Consider the following 12205-nt stretch of genomic DNA (forward strand, 5'->3'; position numbering starts at 1 on the left):
AGCGAGACAAATCAAAATATACAGTATATGTAAATATAATTTCATTGAAAAAAAGAAAAAACACACAATAGATATAGGGTTTACATCGTTCATCACAATGTTATCAAAATTGCAACATGGCCCAATGCAATTTTCAAACTGCAGGAAGGCACAATTTTGTGTAAAAATACCATTTCAGATTAAATACTGTGTCCTTCTCCTGCCTAAAAATCATATTATTTAGTTTATGAAAAGCTATTTGATACAGACCCCATCAAAAATCATACTATTGATGTCAAGAAACATTCCCTCTAATAACACAAATCATATTGCAACTGCAGTACCACTCAAACGAATTGCACTTTGATATTTTTCTCAAATTCATGCAGCTCATAACCAATCCACAAATCGACACTCATATGAGGATAACTATATCACCACTGGACATCATCAATCATTAAATTAGACAAAAAAACAAATGTGAAGAGCCGATACTGTTAAATAAGATATGAAAAATAATTCACAATGATTGTTACTTCAATACTAAATAATTACTGCTGATGACTCCTGATACTACAGGTCCTATCACTGGTATGAGACAAGCTCTACTTTTGGTCAGTAGGTGGAGATGTTCTCCTCACAGATTGATGAGGGTTTTTTTAGAGATGTGTTATTTTTGATAGCCAAACAAGAGCACAGGCTCAGAAAAAGATGGGACACCGTGTTCACCAATCCTAACAGCCACCATTATTCTATCCGTAGGGTTCAGAGACGGTCATCTTCCCGTGTGAGCGCTGGCTCGCCAAGTCAGAAGATGATGGAGAAACAGTGAGGGAGCTGGTGCCCTCTGATATCATCACTGAGAAACTTTTGCGAGACGGAAGTCTGAAAGTCACTGAAGTGGAGGTGGAAGATGCCCTGGAGAGTATGACGAAAATCAGTTTATTTAACTGCATTTATACACCGAAACATGTAGAGTCTGTTGTGTCCTGTCTGTTCTCCAACCTTTCTGAGCATTAGTTTGGAAGGAAGGGACAATTTTCCCCTCAGGTCCTCTCTATGCTGGTCTCTGTTATGACAGTGGCATCAAACAGTGATGGAAAATTGCTTTCTTTTCACTCGATTTTCTGCCAATTGCCTCAAAGCCATCCCCTGTGTGCTTGTCTGTGATCATCATCTCCGCTGCAGCTCACACATACACAGTGTCAGTGATGACAGGTGATGTGTATGGAGCCGGCACCGACGCCAACGTCTTCCTCACTATCTACGGGGATCTCGGGGACACTGGAGAGAGGAAACTCAGCAAGTCAGAGACCAACAGGAACAAGTTTGAACGAGGATCTGTAAGTGTAGATTGTGTGGCAAATATTCATAAGCTGTGTTTTCAAGCCTCTGCGACAGCCATGGGCTCAAGGTGTTGTTCGCAGGTCGTCCTTCTAGTCTGTTCTTCATAACGGGAAGTCTCAGGGGCGACTGAAAATACGTTGGTATCAAAGGTTACTTTCCCCTCACATCCACAATATCTGATCCATTCATGTTCTTGTTGTCTGCTTTAACATCCACTGGGACAAGAGGAGTAACTGAAAAGATTTTTGGTGGTCAAAGGTCAAGGTTGCTGCACCCGCACATGCACGATATCTGACTCATTATTATTATGACCTTATATCAGGAACATCTTGAGTACCTTTTTTTCAATTTTGGCACAAACTTGCAAAGGTAATCAAGGATTAGCTGAGAAGATAAAGGTAATTGCTCAAGGTCACAAATTACAGATTGCTTACAACTGCAGTGCTGTATTTCTAGTCACTCTTATTTGACATTTGACACAAAAAGAATCCTGAAATAACACATACAGCATTAAAAATACTCACAATGGCAATAAAACATATGATATTTCATGTTTTGTCTTCCCAGGTGGATAAGTTCACAATAGAGGCAGTTGACCTCGGTCAAGTTTTTAAAATCAAAATCCGCCATGACAACAGTATGATGAGTGCCGACTGGTACTTGGACCAGGTGGAGGTGGTTGATGTGGATACAGAGGAGGTCTTCCTCTTCTTATGTGAACGATGGCTTTCCAGGAAGAGGGAGGACCGACGCATTGAGAGAGTCTTTTATGTCAAGGTAGCATGGAAAAAAAGAATTCTGTAATTAGGGCGAACTAAACGTAAAGCGCATTTACAGTGGATTGTACGAATTGCTATCATCTTAATGGCACAATGAATATTTTATTGTCGTGAACATCTTTATCACCTAGACTTTGCGTGTTGCCACCGATTGTATCATATATCTATGTTAATATTTGATCTCTGCCTGCCTGATATCCTCCCAGGGTTACGAAGGAGTGAGAGAGAGCCTGAACAGTAAAAAGAATTCAACCTTGAAGAGTGTTGACAGTAACATGAACAAAAAGAACAAAAAGAAGAAAGAGGAAGACGTGGAGCTCCCGAGTAAGACGACTCAGAGAGAATTATCATCAGTGCATGCCTGATTCATCTGCTCAGTGGTTGCTTGTCATGAATATGCTAACACAGACGTAATCTCATGCTCTCGTGAATGAATAAGTGCTTTTCCTGTGCAGTCATACCATACCACATCACCATCTGCACTGGACTGGAGCGAGATGCGAGCACCACCAGCAGGGCTTATGTGATCATTATTGGGGCCAATCACAGCCAGACAGAAAGGTTGTGGCTGGACCTGCCAGATGACAGGAAGGGCTTCAAGGCCGGCTCTTTGGAGAGATTTGAGTGCCACGGTGCAGACGTTGGGGAGATCAAAAAGGTCGAGGTGAGGGAAGAGGAAGCTGTTCTCTCACACTGACAAACACACACACATGAACACACAGAAAAATCCACCCACGTTCCTTGAAGTGATTGTTGCTCCCTCCTTGCAGCTCGGCCATGATGGGGCGACTCCTGAGAGCTGCTGGCTGGTTGACGAGCTTGATGTTGCTGTGCCAACCAAAGGGGTCAAATACATCTTTTCTTGCATGTGCTGGCTGGCCAAAGATCGTGGAGATGGTTTGACTTCTAGAGTCTTCAATGTCCTGGATGCTGAGGCAATTTCCATCTGCCAAAAGGTATGTAAACATGGAGAAAAAGCTTCAAGTGCCTCCATAGGAGGCATCACAGTCTGATCAAATGAATACAGAGTAGAGAAGATGACATCTTTTCTTTTGTGATCGCTGGAAATAAATTTAAATTTTAGCCAGCGATAGAGCGTAGTCCTAAATTGGCATCACTCAAAGTCAATGAATTCTTACCTGAAATAAACTCTGTGCTGCACACTAGTTTTATGTGTTTGTTCTCAGGAGTGACACACACCAGTAAAGACTTCCCTCATGAATTTTGAAGTCGTGCATCCGCGGTGTAGTTCATAACAGAACTTTATACCTCTGATGATTGCATGTGCACTGTGATAATCATAAAAGAGATGTTCTTTGAAAAGATTATTATGTGCAAAAAAATGTGTACGTCTCATAAACAATGAAAAAATGCTATGGCTTCGGACAGGGGCTAAGCTAACTTCTGGGCCCCCCCCCCCCCTTCCCCCCCCCCCCGGCAACAGAATCTTCTTCAACCCAAAAATTCAATCTGACAAATCTAGTTTTGACTCAGCTGGAACTTCAATTGAATTTAATGAGTAATTTTTTGAGTACATAAAAGGATCCCTCCAGATAGATTGCAGACGCTGTTACAGAGCATGTGTTATTTCTCCTCTTTTGAAATAAGATGTGATTTATAGAAAGATACACAGTCCCTGTGTTTTGATGCTTGAATCTGTATTACCACTAACATGAAAGGTTTTGCTCATGCAATTGATATGTAATTTAAACAAAACAAAAAAAAAACATTTATGGTAGAGTTACTGCAGATTGCATTTTAATTGATAAAAAATTAACATTTTGAATAACTCATGGCCAAACAATAATCCAGGTTGCATATATCCTGAATAAGACAGAAGCTGACATTTGCTGGTGCATTTTTGATGACAAAAAAGATCTGGACCTGGATTGTTTACAGCATTTTTTTTGGGGGGGGGGGGGGGGGGGCAAAACACCAAGACTTATTCTTTGTTTAGTTTTACAGAGGTCTCATGTGATGCAACTGCTCAAATAAATGTTCATATATTTTGATGGCTCCTTAATAGCTGTTAAAATTCCAAGAACAAGATGAACAGAATAAGATAAACAATTATGTTAAACTGGTTTCCCGCTATGTGTCTACCTCTGTCAGGGATAGACATTTTAAAAATGAAGAAAACATCTACAACATCTTGATCAAACATTTTAATCTCATTCATTTGTAAATGTTCCTGGATGTATTTCAGCTTCAAACATATGAAACTACAGTAAAAACAGATTTTTCAAATAACAGTCATCATGGATGATTACAGAATTGCTGTCACACCTAAAAATATGTGCATGTAATTAAAAATCTCACCCTTGTAGACTGATAAATGAGGCAGATGGATATGTGAGGGGAAAATGTGGTCTTTCTTACCTCTTCCCGTCAGATCATTTACGAGGTGACGGTGATAACAGGAGATGTGCAGAATGCGGGAACAGACACTCAAATCTACATGTCTGTGTTTGGGGCCAACGGCAGCACTGAGGAGATGCTGCTGCAGAAGAATGAGGACAGGTAGCTTCTGCTCACACACGTTATGTGTCATTTTGAAGAGATGGGAAGAGGATTAAGAGGGCATTTCATTGCATTACAGATTAAAGAGCTGTGTTATGTTTGTGGGGGATTACAGGTTTGAGCGTGGTCAGGAGGATACCTTCAACATGGAGATTGATGACATTGCCCCACTGAGGAAGATGAGGCTTCGTATCGATGGCTCTGGCAGTCGACCTGACTGGTTTCTTGATAAGGTCAGCATACTTGAGAGCCATACATCGTGTTTTGTCAGGATTAACTTCAAGCTAAATATATGTGGCTGGTTCTTTCTGCAGTCCGGAATCCCAAGGAAGTCATGCAGCATGGAAGATAAACTTCTTTATGAGCTCTAGACAACTATTTCTGAGTACTTAAAAGGCACCCCTTTTTGGGTTATTTCTTGAAATAACTTATATTATTTATTGTATTTATTTAGTATTTTGAAGATGTTTAGCTCTTCGGAGACTAAATGTTACTAGAAAAGGAGGGAGATCATATGAAGACTAGTTGGAGAAAAGGAAACCAGATCTCCTCAACAAATAACCCATGAAAGCAGGTGATTAAAACATTGTCAGTGGTACATATCAGACACCAGTTAGTGTTGTCGCCTGGTTTTACATCCTGTAGGAATCATTCATGCTATTGTATGACAGACAGACACAAACACAGATCTATGGCTGCCTGCATGTGAACGCTCAATGTTTTGCCAACCCACAAAGACACATACACTTATACAGAACAGAATTCCTGGAGTGAGCATATTGACCCATTTTACAGTGCTGTTGTTGATGGCATTTTACACACACACACACACACACACACACACACACACACACACACACACACACACATGCAGACAAACAGGCTCAGTCATGGGTGCTGTGTGTCTCAGTAGAATGATAAACAGAGCTTTATACACCCTGCTGAAAAACATTTTGCATTCTGTGTGAATTGGTGTGAATCTTGTATGCATAATTCTGCACTATATTCAGCTGCATTAACATTCGTTGCCTCCATGAAATGGCAAAGTCCTTTTTATTTTTCTCTGACCCTGTGAGGGCAACATCACCGCTCACCTCTAAATTCAGTCTGATCTCTCCGGCCGACTGCTTTGATGAAATAGAACACATTTCCTTTGCAAATGTCTTTTCTGGTAACGGCACTGTGCCTGCAGAGCAGACGAGCAGTCAGGAACAATACTGAGCCCTGTCTGTCCGTGCCTGGGACTCAGCGACTGCGAACATCTCCTTGACGTGACCCTGCACAGAGCCTTGTGTGTTCAGCATCCCAAGCAGATGTGCTGCCTGTGTGGATTGCTGGCTCTGTGTATTGAAATAGACACAACAGTGCACCAGGCAGACTGCCAGCATGGTAATCTGCCCAAATAAATATGCAGAGTGGGGAGCTGTTAGAAGTGTGGCTGACTGAGCTGAGTCTCTGCCCCCCACCCAACCCCACCCCAACCTCCAGGATGAATGTTCAGATGCTTTGAATGAATCTGGATTTATCTTCATACTTGTATCGTATTTGTGTCCAAAATGTCACAATGTCTGATGCTGAAATCATTTTTGTAAAGTTTATGTCAACTTTGTCCAGTCAAATGAAAGTCGGAGTGCAATTTGTCACTGAATTTACAACTTTCCGGTACACACATGTAATGAGGGAGGGACTTGTTGCAGATAATGATTGGCATTTACATTATCCAATAGCACTGAATGAGAATAGCATCCTCCCCATGATAGAAACTGTGCATCATCGAGTTGTGCTTGCTAAACTGGCCACTTCTGTCTCGCTCTCTGCTAATGAATGTGGATGAATAATTTGATTGTGGACCTCATCAGACATTCTAAATAGTATCAGACCAAACTGATGACATAACTCAAAGCATTTTCTCCTCTGCTTTATCCTAAATCCTACAAACTGCTCCTTCATAGGTCAAAAATGCTTTTAACTTGAACGTTCATAAATATTTCAATCGTGTGGCTCCTTAAGTCATTTTTGTGGGTGTTGTGTGAAGCTCTAAATAGTTTATCAGCCGCTTTTCTCACAATGTAAGTCTACAGGGGAAAAGTGATGGATGGGGGCGGGACATAAAAATCAGAGAAAGGATTTTTATTGAAAGAAATATTAGGACACGCCCCTAACTGTGGGATGAGTCATCATTTTTTGTTGTTTTTTTTTTTGCAGGAGGTAAACAGATGGATTTTGGTGGGGGAAAAAAATCTGATGAAAAATCAGATTTTACATTTCCTTGGCATTCAAGAGATAAATGAAGAATTTGAAAATTGTGTTTTTTAATTTCTTCTTTTTTTCTTTTTGCTTTACTTGGATAATTAAGTCATATTTTTTTTTGTTCCATAGAAGTTGACATAACTGTTTGTAGCACTATAGATCATATGAATTTTCAAGGTTGCACTGGGACAGTTGATCAGAAGACTTGATGTTGGGATGACATTTGTAAACCTGAAGAATTTTCTTTGTGTATCAAGGTGATCATGCGTAACCTGACAACAGAGGAGGTGTCCGTGTTCACATATGAGGAGTGGCTGTCCAGGATCCGTGGACCCAAAAGAACCATGATCTGTGAAATGGCTGCTGTTGTGGATGAGGAGATGATGGTGGAACTCACTACTTACATCATCCAGGTTAAGACTAGTGATGCTGCAGGTAAGTCTTCAACACATGCAAGTTGATAAGATTTAGGATTTCTCTGAGATGTTCTATTGAAATCCTGTGAATTAACACACATCATGCGAGACTGTGCCCCACTGATGTTTTCCTGTGAACACAAAAAATGCAATTGACTCACAATTGTATCATTTTAACTTGGAACAAAGCAAACAAGAACATGCTACATGTTACACATCATGAGCTAATTGACGCAGGAGGTTCAAATACATACGTATATATGGATATAGATATAGATATAGATATCCAACCAAAGAGTGTGTTTCAAGTCTATTAACGTTTCTTCTCTGGGTCAAAGTCAGGTCAGACAACAGCATCCTCTCAGTTTTTCTGAGGGAACTTGCCCAAACTGCATTAGAGATTTAATCTGTCCATTGGCTCACTCCCCCCCCCCCCCCCCCATCTCTCAGCAGAGCACTTGCACCCAAGTCCTGGAGGTGATAAAAATCAACAGCAGTAATAAACTTCTTTCTTCCTGCACATGGCGGCACAGTGATGGAGTGGTCAGCACTGTCGCCTCGCAGCAAGAATGTTCCGGGTTCAAGCCCCAACTCGGGCACGGGATCTTTCTGTGTGGAGTTTGCATGTTCTCTCCCTGTGCCTGCGTGGGTTCTCTCTGGTACTCCGGCTTCCATGACATTCAAATGAGGACCAGGTTAATTGGTACTCCAAATTGACCGTAGGTGGTCTCTGAGTGTGAATGGTTGTCTGTTTATATTAGTTGGCCTGTGATGGACTGGTGACCCGTCCAGGGTGAACCCCACCTCTCGCATGAAAGCGGCTGGGATAGGCTCCAGGCGCGCCCCCCCCCCCCCCCCGACAACAACAGCCTCGTAGAGGTGATTTGTATCTGTAATCACATTCTTGCAAAAGTTTAAGGCTGCGTTGGCTGAATATGATCACTCCTCGTCCTCGCATCACCTGTCCTTGTGTAGAGGATTGTGTGAAGCTGACAGAATAATTCATGTCTTACTGCAACGTGGTAATGAAAGAAATCCTCTTCAGAAATCCCCACGCAGCTTTGCTCCCTCTTTTCTTCATGGAGTGTTTTCTGCGGCTCAGTACTGCTGCTGATCAATACGATAGCTTGGCGAGGAGTCTGAGCCGACTTCAAAGTACCGCTCGTTGCCCTTGGCGCTTACTGGAAGCTAAGATGTAGTCCTGCACCACCACTGAGGCTGTGGGAGAAAATAATGAGCTAGGCTTACACACACACACGCACACACACACACACACACACACGCAATGCAGAGCACAAGTTAATGGACTACTTTGGCTTTTTATAAGAGAATCTGATTAATTATGTGAGGAGGCACGTTAAGATTTTAGAGAGGTATATGACATAAAATCTATTACTTAAGGTAAACGGTGTTCTTCATAAAATACATGCAAACGCTTCTTATGCTGCCAGTATGTTTATGGTTTGTTGTGATTTGACATTTTGAATGATTTTGTGCTCCCTGTCACCTCTCACACATTCATGAAACCGCTGCAATATAATAATAAAAATCAGAGGGAGGAGCTGATGAATAACTTGAAGCAGTCTTGTTATATACCTGGCAATTCAATACCGTAATAGCTGAGTAGTTTGGAAATACATGCAATTATCAATTTATACTCTTAAACTGTTTACAGATGAGGTCAAGTGTATTTGTATGTCAGGATAATATAAGAATATGATTAGAAATGACAAAGAAGTTCATCGAAACACTCTTGTGTATTGCTTAGATCACAGTTGTCCACTCACAGTCCCTCTAGGCTAATAAGTCTTTTTTTTTTATTAGAAAATTGAAGCTAGACACTGATGAGGTTGTCTAAAAAACAAAATCTTTTTTCTATTGATCTGTTGTTTGTCTTAATGGGTGATTCTCTCTTGTCTCCTCAGGGGCTGGCACTGATGCCAATGTGTGGATCATCATTTTCGGGGAGAATGGCGATACAGGGACGTTGGCATTAAAAGAAAGTCATAAGTCCAACAAGTTTGAACGCAAACAGGTGGATACGTTTCGCTTTTTGGATATCCTAAGCCTCGGAGAGCTCTCTAAAGTCAGAGTCTGGCACGACAATACAGGTCAGACACTCAGATACATTAATAACTGATTATATCTGCACTTTGAAGGTTCAAGTTACAAATAAATGCATAATATTCTACTGAACAGGAGATGATGTAGAGTTTCTATGTGTCTGATTTGGATAAAACCTGAATGGAAGCTGCTGTTGAACAGTAACAACTGCTGCATGGTTATTCATGCAGCTGGGAAAAGGGAGATTTCTTTTCAAGTTTTTTGAAAACTCCCCACATGTTCATAAAACTGAGTTTGTGAAGTCGATATTTAAATGATTTTGAAGACAAATTTACAAAAGTAAAATGTGAGGTCACAAACACCGACACTGATGAGAATGTCCCAAATGAACTCGGAGCAGGAACTTTTTAAATCTTTCTTCTCCAACTTTTCATGTTGAGTGATGTCAAACCCACTTGTCTAAACTCTCAAAAACATCCATCCCACTTTCCTTTCAGAACATTCAGAGTTCCACTGACATCTAGAGTGTTCTCCCACCTCAGAGGTTGGATCTTTCCCAGTTGTTCACTATTAGTCTAGTTTAATGGAGATCCAAACATATGACACTGATTGGCCCAAACGGTCTGTGCATGGTTGGCCATTCTTAGCAGTTTTTGTACTGATATTGTCACACGCAGGTCCTTCTCCAGGATGGCACCTGGACTACATAGATGTGAAGGATGAGATCATGGACAAAACATTTCGCTTTCCCTGTGATCGCTGGCTTGCCAAAAATGATGATGATGGACAGATAATGAGAGAACTGGCATGCGCTAACAACGAATACTTAGATCTCGATGAGAAGACCAGTAAGCCTATTATGATAAATAGGATTCATTTGATTCCAGTTATCCAAAACACTACTGAGGCAATCACCACTACCTTTGTCCATATTTCCTCTGAAAGAGTATGAAATTTGTGTCTCAACTGGAGACACAGCTGAAGCTGAAACCAAAGAAAATGCCTGGATTGTACTTGAGGGAAGGAAAGGCCGATCAAAAGAATTTGTAATGGAGAACTCCTCAAAGAAGAAGAGGTTTTTGCGGTAGGTACTTGCTGCAAGATTAACCCAACAAGCTGCACACTTTGCATGAAAAAGCTTTGAGAATTGTGCTTTCATTCTCTTGAATTCTCGCTTTAAACTTGTGATGATACTCCCAACGATCCCACCATCCACTATCATTACATATTGAACATTAATTCCAACTCAGGACAAATTGGCAAGGACGTGAATTTAAAGTATGTCTGCCAATCGTATTCCTCTCATTTTAGGGGAAATGTTGACAAGTTTGACTTTTCGTCGAAGAACCTGGGCGACATCGTTGGCATCTGCCTGGGACATACACCCAAGGATGGAAAGAAAGTGAAGGGGGAGTTTTACTGGCACGTGTTGGAGGTTGTAGTCACTGAAAAAGAGCTGGGAAACAAGTAAGCAGTTTTGTTTTGTTGTACTATTTGTTTGTATCTACAGACTACAATCCCACTTCTCTGCTCCATCACTAGGTACATCTTCAGTTGCAATGCCCCCATCCCTCTGTCTCCAAAGAGGGATGATTTCTTGACCTTTGAGTGCACCAAGGCCATTGAGAGCTTCGCCAGTAAAGCTAGAAGCTTGGTGCCAGTAAAGTATGAAATCATTGTCATCACAGGCGATGAGAAGGGAGCGGGAACAGATGCCAATGTCTTCATCACGATCCACGGCTCCAATGGAGATTCAGGCCGCCGGCAACTGCGGCAGAAGTTTCGCAACCTTTTCGAGCGTGAGCAGACGGATCGTTTCTTGTTGGAAATGCTAGACATGGGAGAACTGCAGAGAGTTTGGGTAGAGCATGACAACTCTGGCCTAAACCCTGGCTGGCTGTTGGATCGTGTGGAGGTCACCAACACAGCTAACGGGGTCACCACTATCTTCCTGTGTAAGAAGTGGTTGGACACTAAGAGAGCTGATGGGCAGATAGCTAGAGTCCTCTACCCAAAATACTAAAGAAAAGTAATATTTTCCATCATACAAAGCTCATTTCTGCATGTTGACCAAAGATTATGAGATTCTGCTCTGGCAAGTTTATTTCTCAGGAAGTGCAACAGTACAAGTTTTACATTCATAGCTTTTTAAAAAAAAATATTATGCTACCTTAGAATATATCCCGTAATGAAATACTGTGACATTATCCGCCTTAGGGAAGCTGTGATGTGCCATTCTTTTTAAATTAAATAAGTCAGGGATGGTTTTCATTCAGTGGCTTTGTTATAAAGGAGGTTTTATAAAAGAATAAACTCATTTTTAGTTCTCAAAATCTGCAGCTGTGTCTCTCACTGATGAGTCCCGACGACATCAAAAACTCAGAGCGTTAGCGCTTCAAAGCTGGACAAATGAATATTTTAAACAAACAATGGATCAAACATTTTTCATCTTTCAGTGCTGGTTTATTTTCCCACAACTTTACTGTTTAGGTTCATAGGCTGTTCTTCATTCATTTCCTGCAATAGGCAGTTGTTTTCAAAGCCTGGATAAACCAGACCATCAGAAAAAAAAATACTAACAGCTATTCTACATTGGTGACCACTTGATAATGTTGGCAACCAAAACCAAGCTATGTATTATTTTTTGCTAGCTAATATGAGATAATGCTAATTTTGAGCTGCACTGAATGAATATCTCTATTGCCAGTATGCTAACATGTTCTTGCTAACAACTATACTGTATGATGTTGATATTCATATTGCCATAAAGTTAACTGCACATTTAATGGCTAATAAAGATGAAAAACTTTCCAAGAAAATCAAAAATGGCAAGGCTGAATTACAGAAAAT

At 41.0% G+C, this 12205-nt stretch overlaps 1 protein-coding gene across 1 annotated transcript in view; it reads left to right on the forward strand.

The window, feature by feature from the left end:
- loxhd1a (lipoxygenase homology PLAT domains 1a) overlaps positions 1 to 11783 on the forward strand; it is a 30967-nt gene extending 19184 nt beyond the window's left edge. The window contains exons 28-41 of the mRNA XM_086186690.1: positions 742 to 904; positions 1168 to 1322; positions 1894 to 2103; positions 2312 to 2429; positions 2561 to 2769; positions 2876 to 3061; positions 4498 to 4625; positions 4741 to 4858; positions 7133 to 7310; positions 9217 to 9402; positions 10033 to 10203; positions 10301 to 10439; positions 10667 to 10822; positions 10898 to 11783. Of these exons, the coding sequence (XP_086042816.1) occupies positions 742 to 904; positions 1168 to 1322; positions 1894 to 2103; positions 2312 to 2429; positions 2561 to 2769; positions 2876 to 3061; positions 4498 to 4625; positions 4741 to 4858; positions 7133 to 7310; positions 9217 to 9402; positions 10033 to 10203; positions 10301 to 10439; positions 10667 to 10822; positions 10898 to 11378 (2598 nt within the window). The 3' untranslated portion in view covers positions 11379 to 11783. The remainder of the gene's footprint in view (positions 1 to 741; positions 905 to 1167; positions 1323 to 1893; positions 2104 to 2311; positions 2430 to 2560; positions 2770 to 2875; positions 3062 to 4497; positions 4626 to 4740; positions 4859 to 7132; positions 7311 to 9216; positions 9403 to 10032; positions 10204 to 10300; positions 10440 to 10666; positions 10823 to 10897) is intronic.
- The last annotated feature ends 422 nt before the right edge of the window (positions 11784 to 12205 follow it).

Source organism: Aulostomus chinensis, chromosome 19 (genome assembly GCF_037954235.1).
Source record: "Aulostomus chinensis isolate RoL2024-O1b breed Wild chromosome 19, RoL_Achi_v1.0, whole genome shotgun sequence".
In the NCBI taxonomy this organism is placed as follows: domain Eukaryota; kingdom Metazoa; phylum Chordata; class Actinopteri; order Syngnathiformes; family Aulostomidae; genus Aulostomus; species Aulostomus chinensis.